At 48.7% G+C, this 13088-nt stretch overlaps 2 protein-coding genes across 2 annotated transcripts in view; one reads left to right on the forward strand and one right to left on the reverse strand.

Annotated features, from left to right (window-relative positions):
- Positions 1-208: 208 nt before the first annotated feature.
- On the reverse strand, positions 209-1409 carry LOC130018556 (peroxisomal sarcosine oxidase-like). Its single transcript, XM_056109302.1, has one exon. The coding sequence runs from the start codon at positions 1388-1390 to the stop codon at positions 218-220; it is 1173 nt and encodes a 390-aa protein (XP_055965277.1). The 5' UTR covers positions 1391-1409; the 3' UTR covers positions 209-217.
- A 2575-nt stretch (positions 1410-3984) lies between these two features.
- PAXBP1 (PAX3 and PAX7 binding protein 1) overlaps positions 3985-13088 on the forward strand; it is a 38011-nt gene continuing 28907 nt past the window's right edge. Inside the window, exons 1-3 of the mRNA XM_056109359.1 lie at positions 3985-4489; positions 6601-6729; positions 11368-11544. Of these exons, the coding sequence (XP_055965334.1) occupies positions 4102-4489; positions 6601-6729; positions 11368-11544 (694 nt within the window). The 5' untranslated portion in view covers positions 3985-4101. The remainder of the gene's footprint in view (positions 4490-6600; positions 6730-11367; positions 11545-13088) is intronic.

The following is a 13088-nucleotide window of genomic DNA, read 5'->3' on the forward strand; positions in this document are numbered from 1 at the left end:
TATGATTATGGAATATCTGATAGACCTTCTGAAAGCAAAGTGTGGGACCGAGGAGCTGACAAGGGAGGGAAGAGAGATTCAATCATTCCTATTTGCAGGGGGCTCGGGAGAAGCAGAAAGAGCGTGTTGTCACTCTGCTTCATCTGAGACTCTCTCCACTTCCTTCCTCTGCGATTCCTTCTTAGCTCCGGGGCACAGAAGAGGCTGCTGCCCAGGATCAAAGGCTGGCTCTTCCCAGGCTAGGGAAGCGGCTGATTCGAAAAGGTGTCAAGTCATAGGAAGGCGTTAGTTTCATGCTTAATTCATACAGGATCTTCCCCACCACAGGGGACAGCTTGAATCCGTGCCCAGAGAATCCAGCACCAATGATAATGTTGTCGTACTTTGGGTGTCGGTCAAGAACAAAATGCTCATCAGGAGTGTTCGTGTACATGCAGCGTTCTACAATGGCAGGTTCCGACTCAAGGTCTGGTAAGTGTTTGCTGACAAAGTCGCGCAGGATCTGGACATCCGGGATGTCAGAGGGGCCCTCCGGGCAGTCCCGCTCCTCTGGATCCACCTTGTTGCCGTGGTGATAGCAGACCTTCATCATCCCTGGGTACTCTCGAGAGGGCAGCCCATACACGTGGTGGGGACCCAGGCTGCGTTCCAGGCTCAGGAAGCACGGAAAGGCTGCACCATAGCTCCCAGGAACTTTCTCTCGCCAGTAACATACATTGATCCGCAGTGTCTGGAGAGGCAGCTCAGCTCCCAGGGGCCGGAGGAGCCTGTTGGTCCAAGGGCCTGCAGTGATGATCAAGCTCTTGCCTTGGTAGCTCCCAGAAGGTGTTGTCACTGTGACTGGTTGTCCTGATTTGATCTCCAGCACCTTCTCTCCATCACGCACTATCCCTCCTAGCTGTTGAATTGCATTCTGGAGGGCTCTGAGCGCCTTGTCAGCATAGAGGATCCCTCCAGACTCATCCAAGAGGCCCGTCTCTCCACTTGCTGGCCGCATGTTGGGAAAACGCTGCTTCAGCTCTTCAGGTTGGAGCCACTGGTGCTCCACCCCGTGCCTAGCCAGAGTAGCCTTGATGGTCTTCAACTCTGGATTCTCCTTCATTCCCAGCAGCAGGAATCCCGTCTGCCTGTGTAGCTGGGTCCCAGTCTCGTGCTCCAGCTGGGCCCACATCTTGTAGCACTCGTCCATCATGTTGGTGTAAAAGTCTTCAGGGTACGCCCTGCGGATGATCCGGCTCTGCCCGTGAGAGCTGCCTCGGGAGTGCGGTAGGAAAAACTGCTCCAGCAAGAGGACCTTCTTCTTGTGTTTGGCCAGGTGGTATGCAGTGAAGCAGCCCTGGATGCCAGCCCCGATCACAACGGCATCATAGAGATGGTGCTGTGCTGCCATGGTGCCCTACGTTACCCGCAGCCGCCGAGCCCGCATCTCTTTTTGCTTTTAAGTAATGGAAACACACACACAAACAACAAAATATCATTTTTGTGGGAACTTCTCTCTGTAACAAAAAATAAATAAAAATAAAAAACCAAGAATGGGATATCCCCTATGTAAAATAGTTTAGAGTGCATATATGAACCCTGGAAAGAATAGAATAGCAGGAATAAATAGAATAAATGACAAATATCTGCAAACTTGCTTCCAGGCAAGCATAGAATAATACTGTTTAGGGTTTTTTTAAATTTTTTTTTAACTTTATTTAAACACCATGGTATACGAAGTTGTTTGGATATTCAATGTTCCAACACCAATCCCACTGGCCAATATGACCTTCCCTTCACCATTGTGCCCAGTTTTCCACCCACTCCCCAAACCTTAGCAGGCACAAAATAATTTATTTATATTGCTTGTTTCAACAAAAAGTCTAATAGAATTAAAAAAATTCAGTAAAAGATAATTAGATTTAGATAGTGTACTGATCTATAGGCAATAAAAGCAGTGATTTCATTTTAGAAAATTTAATACCCATCAAATTTTTAACTTGTAGTAGAAAGATTTTTGGCTTGTGTGGGGAGCAAGAGAACTTAAGGATTTACTTATGGCCTTTCTTGAAACATGTAGATTGCCATTCATCTTTCATTATCTTGGTTCTATTTTCAACAGCAAGAGTTTGTCCCCTTGATCCATATTCCATCCTTACTTATATAGTGGAAGACCTTTTTGAAATTTTAGACCCAGATAATAACTCAGATATTCTGCACTTCTCACTACCTCTGGCCTCCTCAGGTTACTGCAGATCCGTCTCTTGGCTCTGTGTCAGAGCCAGACCAAGCTTAATTGGAATTTTTGTCATGGGAGATGGAGTTCGATTTCTCCAACAGAACTCTGGTGGAATCTGAACTTAAATCAATGCTGAGCAGTCAAAATAAAACTGCTGTGTAATGCGAGTGAAATAGAAGCAAGTTGTTATTAACCTTTCCAAAGAGAGAAGATGTTGCCAATCTCAGCCTAGATGGAGATTATCTCCCTCTTTCTGAAAGGGAGTAGCTGGCAGGACTGATCTCAAATCCAGTCAGTCATAGAAAAAGCAAAAGAATAAGTATGAAACTGAAATTCTTGGTGAGCTTGGGGTCTTTGACTTCCATTTGGAACTTATATTTAATAAAATCTGGAGAGGTTAGTGGAGGGAAATAGGCACTGGTAGGTGTCAGAATGAGCAAAATTACAAGCACATACATTGGGACCTAGCTATCCTTATTCTAGTTCCTTCTACTGAGACAATCATTTTTCAAAGCTGATTGAGAAATAACATCTGCAAGACTGTAAATAACATCTTTAGCATTTTTTAAAATGAAACTGGTTACATACATTGGGCTATATTCCAACAATAGTTATGCAGCTGGGTCAGAGAGACGTGCTACATTTAGATGGAAACCAAGTTTCATTAGACTGAAAACAGACTACACATTGTTCAAAAAAAAAAAGTTGACTCCTTAAAATAGGCATTTGGGTTTACATTGTTCATCAGGGGTCTCTAAACCTTCGGTGGTAAACTAGAGGCTTCTAGACTTGGGGGCTCTGGGGGTCCCTACTACCTTGAACTCCCTTTCTGCAAGAAAACGGTTCCTGAGTTTGAAGATGCAATGCAAAGCATGTAAGTTCAACTTCCTGGTTGGTTCCAGGGATGGCTTGAGAAGTAAGCTAAAACGATTATCTCTGAGTGACACAGATCTGAAATGGGACACCACCACTTTCACTTAAAAAAATAAATTTGCTATGTTTGAGGCTCTATGCTCTCGCCATAGAGCCTCTAGCAAACTCGGCATTCCTTGGGCAGCAGCTTGGCTTTGGATGCCGTAGAAAAGAAGGGGTTCGACAATCAGGGAACGTGTCGTCGGAAAGGAAACTCCAAGCTTTGACAGGTGGTCCCGGAACGCGACGGTGGAGGAAATAAGGCACGTTGTTAAGTGCAATTGGTGATCGAGGCCAGATCACGGCTCAATTTCCAGTTTCGAGAAGAATAACCCTCCCTCCTCGCGTGCCTCCTTCCTTCCCAAACGGGGGCGGGGGGCACCTTCAGGGAGCATCCCCGCAGCCCTCTCCCATCCCCCACCGTCCAGCATTCAGCCGTCCCTCCCGGCACCTTGGCGGGAGGCTTCCTCACGTGACGGCGCGTCAACGCGGAAGACGCACTGCAGCACCGCGGGTCGCGGGAGCGCCCGGACGGCTGCTCTGGCTCCTTCATCTCTATGATCCTCTTTGTGACTCGTCGGCCGGCACCGTGTCATCGGTCCTCCGGGCCGACAGAGGCCGGTGCCGAGTGCGGGCGTTCTCGCGAGAGGGGCCGGGTTCTCTCCGAGAGCGCGGCGGCTCGGCGCCTGCGCCGCTGGCCCAGTGCGTGGAAGCGGGAGAGCGGGGGCCGGCCCCGGCGGGGACCCGGGGTTGGTGCTGGCGGCGGTGCGGGGCTGGGGTGGGAGTTAAGTGTGCGCGCGTGTTGGTGTGTGTGCGCGCCGGGTGTGCGTGCGCGCGTGTGCTTGTGTGTGCGCGCGTGTGTGTGTGGGGAGAGAGGAAGCAGCGCGCGTGCGCCGTCGCGGGCTCCCGCCCCGTGAGCCGGCCGGGGCCGCGGGGTGGCAGCGGGTGCGAGAGCGCCGTGGGCCGCGACAATGTTCCGAAAGGCCCGGCGAGTGAACGTGCGCAAGCGGAACGACTCGGAGGAGGAGGAGCGAGAGCGCGACGACGAGCAGGAGCCGCCGCCGCCGCCGCTGCTGCCGCTGCCGGGCGCGGGCGAGGAGCCGGGCGGCGGCGGCGGCGGCGGCGGCGGCGGCGGCGACCGGGCCCCCGGCGGGGAGTCGCTCCTGGGCCCGGGGCCGCCGCAGTCGCAGCCGCAGCCGCCACCGCCCGCCGCGCTCCCCGCGGGCCCCGCCGCCGAGGCTGGGGGCGGCTTCCCCGGCGGCGCCGAGCCCGGCAACGGGCTGAAGCCGCGTAAGAGGCCGCGCGAGAACAAAGAGGTGCCCAGGGCCAGTCTGCTGAGCTTCCAGGACGAGGAGGAAGGTAACCGCCGCGCCCCGATGGCCTCCCCTTCCCCGACCTGCCCGCCGCACTCTGTGCCCGCCTCCGGCCGTCTGCTCGGACGGGGCACGAGTTCCCGCCCCGCCGCCAGCCTTTTCTTAACTGCTGCCGCCTCCTCCTCCTTCTCGCCCTCCTCCTCCTCTTCCTCGCCCGCCTCCTCCTTGCCCTCCTCCTCGTCGTCCTCCTCCTCGTCCTCCTCGCCCCCCCCCCCGAGGGCGTTTCTCTCCCACCCCCACCCCACCCCTCCGCGGGGCCAGATCCCGCAGAGGTGTCCTTCCCATACACACCCGGTTGTGTCTCTTTTTCTTTTCTTTATTCTTTTTTTTTTTTTTTGCTTCTCCCTGATGCTCCAGTGAGCACCAAAGTGTGGGGTGTGGGGCCTCCTCTAGGGCTGCACCTGCGGGGGGAGGGGGGAGAAACGGACCCGACGACTCTGCACCCGTGCGTCTCCCTCGGGTGTTGTTCGCACTCTGCTCGTGCGTCACCCGGAGCTTCCCCCCCCCCCCCAACACACCCCCCTCTCTCCGTCTGGGAGTTGTCGCCGTGCGTCTTGAGTGACCTTGGTCCGGTCCTTTGCAATGGCCGGGCCTCAGTTTTTCTCCCTCCCTCCCCAGGTCCCTCACCTGGAAAGTAAACGGTGGCACGGATATCCGGCCGCGCTCCCCGTTGGCTTTTGCAACACTGCAGGGATAGGTGTGATTTTACTCCCAAGAGTCTGTCCAACCCAATCCCAATCCCAGGCTGCAGTGGATTTTGATTCCACCCCCTCCCCACCGCACTTCCTGCAGCCTTCGATCTTTTTCCTGCTTCCTGCCAGTGAGCTCTCCTCCTTCATGGTCAGACTTGTCGCCCCAAGATGAGTGTGTTGGTAGAAGCCATAGACTTTTTATTGCTTTTTTGGGTCACCCCCTGTGATGCACAGGGGTTACTCCTGGCTCTGCACTCAGGAATTAACTCCTGGAGGTGCTCTGGGGACCATATGGGATGCTGGGGATGAAAACTGGGTCGGCAACGTGCAAGGCAAACGCCCTACCTGCTGTACTATAGCTCCAGTCCCAGCCAGAGACTTTAAAAAAGGAAATCGAGATTTCCCCTTAAAAATCACCGCCTGCATCTGGAGCTCGGGAAGATGTATTTGCAGGGGTTTTCGGCGAAGTGGGGCCATTTTAATCTCTGAGCCTTTCCAGGAGGTTTCTTTAAGAAGGAGCACAGGCAGATTTTTTTTTGTTTGTTTGTTTTGGTGGTGCAGGGACTGTTGGTTGCAATGTTCTTGTGGATGGCTTGGAAATGTCCTTTTGGAAGGTGTTAGCCACATCACCTCAGTTTATTTTTGAAAAGTGATGTGCTCCCAAGCTTAGTCTTTCTTGAACAGTGTATCAGGTTGTGATGAAGGAGAGTAACCCAGACTTGAAAATTGCTTTTCTTTTTTTTCCTATTTAAATTTTGGGGCTTTAAGGCCACATCTGGCAACCCTCAAAGACTTTTCCTGGTAAGGCTCAGGGGACCCTTTGTGGTGCCCCCAATCCAACCCAGCTTGGCCAGAGACGTCCCTTCATATCCAACTCTCAGACATCATAATTTCAAACATCACTTTTTCATCTTAGAAATTTTGTCTGTGGTACCTTATTATCTTGTAATGATGTATTTTGTCAGTGGTGGTGGGGTTTCTGCCGCCCCCTCCACCCCCCGAAATAAATGGTTTAGGGTAAACAATCAGAAAAATTCTAGGAAGCTACTATGTTGTGCCTTTTAAAAGTATTGCATTTAGGGTTGGAGCAATAGAACATGGGTTCCCCAGCACTGCATAGGGTCTTCCGGGCTCGGCCAGTGACCCCTCCTGAGCAAAGTGCAAAGGCAGGAGTATGCTGCCAGCACCACAGAGTAGCCCCACAACAAGGGTATCAAGTTTGACAGTGCACACTAATTTATGGTTGACTTTGTTTTTTGAGAGTCTGTAGGTTTGAAATGACTTTCAGGTGACCTGTGACTGTGTGTGCTGGAGTGTCCTGATTTGCATGTAAGGTGCTGTCAGTTAGGAGGGAGACACTGACACTGGAAATGATGGCTACAAATCTCATTTTTTCTTTTTTAAGAAAATGAAGAAGTTTTCAAAGTGAAGAAATCAAGTTACAGTAAAAAAATAGTGAAGTTGCTTAAGAAAGAATATAAAGAAGATCTTGAAAAGTCGAAGATTAAGACAGAACTCAACTCCTCAGCCGACAGTAAGTACTGAGCTAATGGATTTCTTAGAAATGGCCAGTGATAGCGCTTTCTCGCGGGAGAGATGGATTTGCTGGATTTGCTGCTGTCAGTGTTTTGAACTCCTTCATCTAATTCTGTCTAGGGGTCAGAAACAGTTCTATGGCTTCATTCTGACAGTTGCATCGTAAGTGCATTTTTAGAAAGCAGCCCCATTCCTGTGATGTTTCTGATCTCCAAATTCCTGGGTTTGTGTTTTAGAGACAGGCTTGGTGGACTGTTGACAGATATTTAATCCTGACAGAACTTTTGAGTATGCTAAGTTTAGTGTTGTTGGTGCTTCTGCTTAGCCACGGGCTGGCAGGATTGATGGATAAAGGCCCCGTTCTGCCAGCTCTCCTGTCTTCTGTGCTGGTCAGTAAACTCTCCTGTCCTCTCTGAGTCCTGTCTCTAGGAAAGTGGGTCCATCACAGTCTGCTGGGCTCTTGATTATTCTCATGCAGGAGCGTGGGACCCATTTTTTTCTTCCTGTGAAGTTAAAGGTGGAATTGTCTTCCGCTTTTTCAGCTACAAGCATAATGTGGATAAAATATGTCATTGCATTCTGAATATAGTCTGTTGTGGCCAGTGTTTGGCAAAGGGTCCAGTGAGTGGTAGTGGTTCCAATGGTAATTTTCAGAGGCAGGAGAAAGAATACTTTAGAGATAATGTGGCATTGGAAGATGGCACTTTGATCATTGAAGTTCTGAAAGATGGGAAAGCAAAAATAGGGATATAATCTTATATATATATTTTTTTTTAAGTAAAAAATGAAATAACTTTCAGAAAATATCAGGTACCCTGACAGCCCCAGGTGGCCAGCTTGTGGCAGAAGTAGAGGTTAAGGGCTAAAGATAAGTTATTGGGAGATTGTGGAGTATGTTTAGTGTCCACTAAAAGCTTCGGCATTGCCGTGTAATGGTGAGGTGCTGGTTGGAACTTTTACCTGTTACTAGAGCAAAGTGCGGATGGTCTGAGGAGCAACCTGAAGCTGAGAGCAGTGTAAATGCAGGGGCCAGCTTGGATCCACTACTGGTGGGTTTAAAGGTCTCAGTGGGTTCAGACTGAGGCTTTTCTGAATTAGAGTTGAGTTAAAAATACTTGCTTTACATGTGGGGAAAGAAATGGAAAGAAAAGATGAAAGAAATACCCCAAGGGAAGTTGGGTAAAAACGCTTCCCCTCTTGCACTGAAGAGTCGAGTTGGAGATTTTGTGCCACAGTGTCTGAGAGAACGAATCATCACACGTTTGGTGAAGAAATGAGGACACAGTGGGAAGAGGACTATTTTTAGGGGACCCAGTTATTCTGTGGGGGTAACTGCCTCATTTTCCCCAAGTCATCAAGAACCAACTGTGGACGCGGAATTAGTACAGGAAAGGTCAGGAGAAATGAGAGCAGGGCAAGGCCAGTTTTCTGTTGGGTTTAGTGGCCGGAACAAGAACCTGGTTTCCAAGTCCTCTTTGGGGCCGACCTGCCTTCCCTCTCCACACAGCTCACCCTTGCACTCACTGACCACTCAGTTAAGGTGCCCAGGTGCTAAGCCCGCTCACCATTCCCAGACACATCCCAGCCCCAGATGAGTATTCATTGCCAGTCTCCACTTAGAACTCATCTTCTAAATCTGCTCTTCCTAGAAGACTGACTTGACTTTGGCATTTGAAGTGGCCAGTCAGTATAAAGATGTAGATTGAAAAAATGAAGATAATACGATTACTTATTGACGTAATCATGGAAAGCTTAAAAAAAAAAGTGAGGTCAGAGAGATACAGTTCAGGGGTTGAGGAGTGTGCCTTGCACACACCTTCAGATTAGATCCCGGCACTGCATAGTTCCCCAAGGACCGCCAGGAGTGATCCCTGAACACAGAGCCCAGAGTAAGCTCTGATTATGGCCAGGTGTGGCCCCCAAACAAATAAGAGCCAGAGCAGGGCTGGAGCTGTAGTACAGCGGGTACTAGAGAAGCTGAACTGGAGGAAGCTTCTAAATTGCTCAGCAGGTAAACTTAGCTAATGTTGGCTGCAGGCGTTGGGTTAGTTGGTGGACCGGGAACGGGAGAAATCAGGGCTGTTTGCCAGGCTCATCCTTGGTGTAGTTGCTGAAAAGTGATAGGGAGCAGGTGCATATTGCTTTGGAGAGGCAGGTGACAGTAGACAGAGAGGCCAGGATGTCAGAATCAAGAGGGCGAGTTTGGGGCCGGGAGATGCAGACGGGTAAGGCTCTTGTGCCGAGTCCTGGCACTCCATGTGGTGGCCCAGAGCACCCTCCAGTGGTTGCTGTCTACAGATCCAGGAATAAGCCTTGTGCACCACCCAATCCCCCTTTTCTTTATTTTCTGCCTCCTGAAACAAAAGAGGGAGAACCTTAACAAATTTGAGGTAACGGGAAATTTAATTGAAAGCAGTTTTTTTTTTTTTCTGAAGCAGTGGTAAAAGAAAGTGAGGTCATAAGAGGTGATTTTTGAGGTCATGGGAGGAGAAATTGAGGTTACAAGAAAAGATTTTTAGCATCTGTTTGTTTTATTTGAAGATACAGGAAATTGAACCCAGAGCCTCATCCACACAAGTGCTGTTTCACAGAGACATAACCTTGGCCCCTTTGGGAGTGGGGGACACATTAGGCCACTCCTGGTTCTGTGCCTAGGGAGCATTGCTGGTGGCATTTGGGGAATCGTGATTGGTGTTGGGGATGCAATCGGGGTTGGCTGCAGGCAAGGCAAGCTCCCTAACCCCTGTACTGTGTCTCTTGGCCCTTTGCATCTTGTTTTATGAAGTGGAAGAATGATCCATGACCGCTTCCCAAACTGCAGTTTTCACCATGCTTTGCTTGAATTTGCGTAATCAAAAGCAGATACTCGTCAAAAGCAGATACTCATTAACTTCATTTGGCAGTTGCATTCTTCAAAATATGCAGAAATCATTTTATTCTCTGAGGTGATTTGTAATAACTGTCTCATAACTGACAACATAACCTTTTCACAGGTTATGTTGACAGTTATGAGCCATTGATGTAGTAGGGCAAAAGGGAATATATGGTTTTGTATTTTGTTTTTGGGCTGCACCTAGCAGGACTCAAGGTTTACTTCTGGTTCTGTACTCAGGAATTAACTCCTGGCAGGAGTTAATTGGGGGACCATAAGGGGTGCCAGAAATCAAACCAAAGTTGGCCGTGTGCAACACACGCACCTTGCCCACTGTAATATCTCTGGCCCAAAATACATAGTTTTCTGCTGCATCCAGCTTGCCTTGATTTTAAAAAGCTCCCAATGTTAGGTTGTACTGTAGAAGGAAGTCTGGCCTGTCAGGTAGTTTAGAAAGTGATTAATCTCAAGCAGAGTGACCTCTAGAGGCTAGAGAGAGTTCAGCAGGTATGGCACTAGGCATTCCATTGACCCACTTTTGATCCCTGGTATCCCATATGGTCCCCTGAGCCATCGAGTAATTCCTGAGTGCAGAGCCAAGAGTTAACCCGAGCACCTCTGGGCATGGCCCTAAACACCAATAAAAAATTAGAGTGACCTAGATCTTTGTAAAATTGGGGTCAGTGGGAAGGGAGAATATTTTCCTGGGAATTTGGACAAGAGTATGGTTACAGAATCAGAGACTTGAGGGCTATTTGGGGGGGGGGGGCGGCAGAACATTCTTGGGAAACAGAAGAATATTATTTAAAACAAACTCTTGTCTTCCTGTTTGTTGTTTGTTGTTTGTATGTATGGTGCTCTGAGGTAAAAACTTTTTTTTTCTCCTTCATTTTTGCCTGAGCCATATGTGGGATAATAGAACTAGTTTACAAGCTAGCTTCTTGGTGTGAAGCAGAAAAATGCAGAGAACAAATAGTGACTGGGCTGAGTGGTAGCTCAAGGGCTCGAGTGCAGCTTTTCCACACAGGGGGTCTGCATTTGATCCCCAGCATTGCCTGGTTCCCTGAGCACAGTCTGTTGTGATGTGAAACACTCAGGCATAGCGTGATAACCATGTCTGTCGCCCCAGCTAGTGTCCCACACCTTCCTCTCTGGCTTACTTTTGCCCCCTCTTCTCTGTGTTGTTCCTTTGTTCTGATTCCGGAACCCTAGCAAGTATCGGGTTGTGTCTGCTCCTTTAGCAGTGCACTCTCAGGCAGTGGGTCAGGATCACCCAGAATCGAGGGTTCACCCCTTCAGGCGAAGGGTGAAGAGAAGTTCTGAAATTGCACATCAGTGAGGTTTGTCTGGTCTGTACACTTGGTTTGCAGTAGAGCGCCCCCTCAGATGCAGTTTAATGCAACACTGACCAACACTGGGAGCTACGAGGAAGAAACAGCTCATTTTAGCCTACTAGTAAACTTCCTCTCATGGTATCTTGGTCATTTTAGCCTACTAGTAAAGTTCCTCTCATGGTATCTTGGTAGGCTGGAGCAGCTTGTTCCTGTGCTGCCTCATTTCCTCCTCATGGCTGTTGTCGTGTGCCATTTTCATACTGTGGGGAGTTGAGGGTTTTTTAATAAGTCATTATAAAATAGTTTCAGTTTCCACGAATTGAGCCCGTAATTAAACACAGACTACCTCGGTTGATCAGGTTTGATGTCATTAAGTTTAAGTGATGTCAATAAGTTAAATAAGTTTAAATTCTTATTTCCAAAACTGTAGATGAGCCACCGCTGGACAAAATGGGACATGTTAAAGATGCCAATCCGGAGGACGGAGCTGTCATCAGTGAACCCGGAGACGAGGAAATGGATATGGAAAGCGAGAAGGAGGAAGAGAAACCAAAGGCTGGGGGTGCTTTTGCAAACGCTTTGTCTTCCCTGAATGTTCTCAGGCCAGGTGTGTGTTTGCAAATGCTGCGGGGAACCTAAGTGAGCCCCCGAGGTGGACGGGGTGGAAGCTGGCCAATGCTATTACTTCTGCCTGCTGTGTTGAGAAAACATGGGGCAATTTCCTTTTGCTTATCAAGTGAGGACTAGAAACACCTCAAACTTATTCAGACTTATTCAGGTGGCTGATTTTGTGATTAAAGTGAATGGATTTCAAGTCAATGGATAAATGATATTAAGATAGTTGTGTGTGGATGCCCAAGCAATGGGGATCGTGGCTGATCCGAGTTCGATCCCAGGCATCCCATATAGTCCCCTCAGCATACTAGGACTATTCGAAAGTAGTAATACACTAAATTTTTTTTTATAAGTGAAAGAGCAGTTATTTGATTAATGAATTGCTTTGTTTGTTCAGTAAGTGTGGTTACATTTAAAAATCAATTTAATGTTGAACAGGTTCATGGAGAAAAAATTTATTTTAATATGAAGAAAATTAGACATAGAATTATAAGATATGCTTCAGGTGAATTAAATACTGTTTGCAAGAAAACTACAGCTTTTTTTTTTTAGATTGTGAGATTATTAGTGTTTTAGGTTTTTTTTTTTTTTTAAATTTTGGGGCCATACCCGGCGATGTTAAGGGGTTACTCCTGGCTATGCACTCAGGAATTACTTCAGGTGGTAATCCAGGGGTCATATGGGATACCAGGGATGGAACCGGGTCAGTTGCATGCAAGGCAAACACCCTACCCTCTGTAATGTCTGTCCAGCCCCTGTATTTTTAATTTTTCTCTTTTCTAATTTAGTAATATTTAATTTTGCTTTTACCTTAAAATGTGGGGGAAATTTTCACTGTATCACTGTCATCCCGTTTATCTTCGACTTAATCAAGCGGGTGCCAGTAACATCTCTATTCCTCCCAGCCCTGAAGTTTTAGCAGCCTTTTCTTACTCATCTTTTCTCAATAGTTGGTGTCTCTTTCAGGGTCAGGGGAATGAGTCCTATTGTCATTACTGTATTTGGCATATCGAATACACCACTGGGAGATTGCCAGGCTCTGCCTGTGCGGGCAGGATACTATTGGTAGCTTGCCGGGCTCTCCGAGAGGCATAAATGGGTAGGAAGTGTCTTATAATGTGTCGCACAGCTGCTTTGCGGTCCGGAAAGTGGCCTGGAGCATGGTGGTGGTTGGGCAGTGGAGGTCGGCTGCCAGGGCTGGGTCCCTTGGGGTGACGAGAGCTCTCACCCACCACACAGCCTGGTGCGGAGTCTGGTAGCATGGTTATGGGGGCCTCCTTCTATACTCCCATCTGGGAGGAGCATCCATGAGTTCTGGAGGATGACTGATGAGATTATCTGGTGCCTGTTGCCGGCAGGGTGTGGCTTATGGGTGTGATACTTGGGTCACCTGAGACTGGGGGAAGCAGGCAGAGGCTCTGTTCCAGGTCCCTTGAGTCCAGAGTCCAAGGTCACCAAAGTTCCACATTATCTGGGTTCCATGGGACTGCATTTTTGCGTGAGGCTTGGCCTGCGCTCCAGAAAGCAGCCTGGAGC

The sequence above is a fragment of the Sorex fumeus genome, unplaced genomic scaffold (assembly GCF_029834395.1).
Source record: "Sorex fumeus unplaced genomic scaffold, SorFum_2.1 ptg000265l, whole genome shotgun sequence".
Taxonomy (NCBI): Eukaryota; Metazoa; Chordata; class Mammalia; order Eulipotyphla; family Soricidae; genus Sorex; species Sorex fumeus.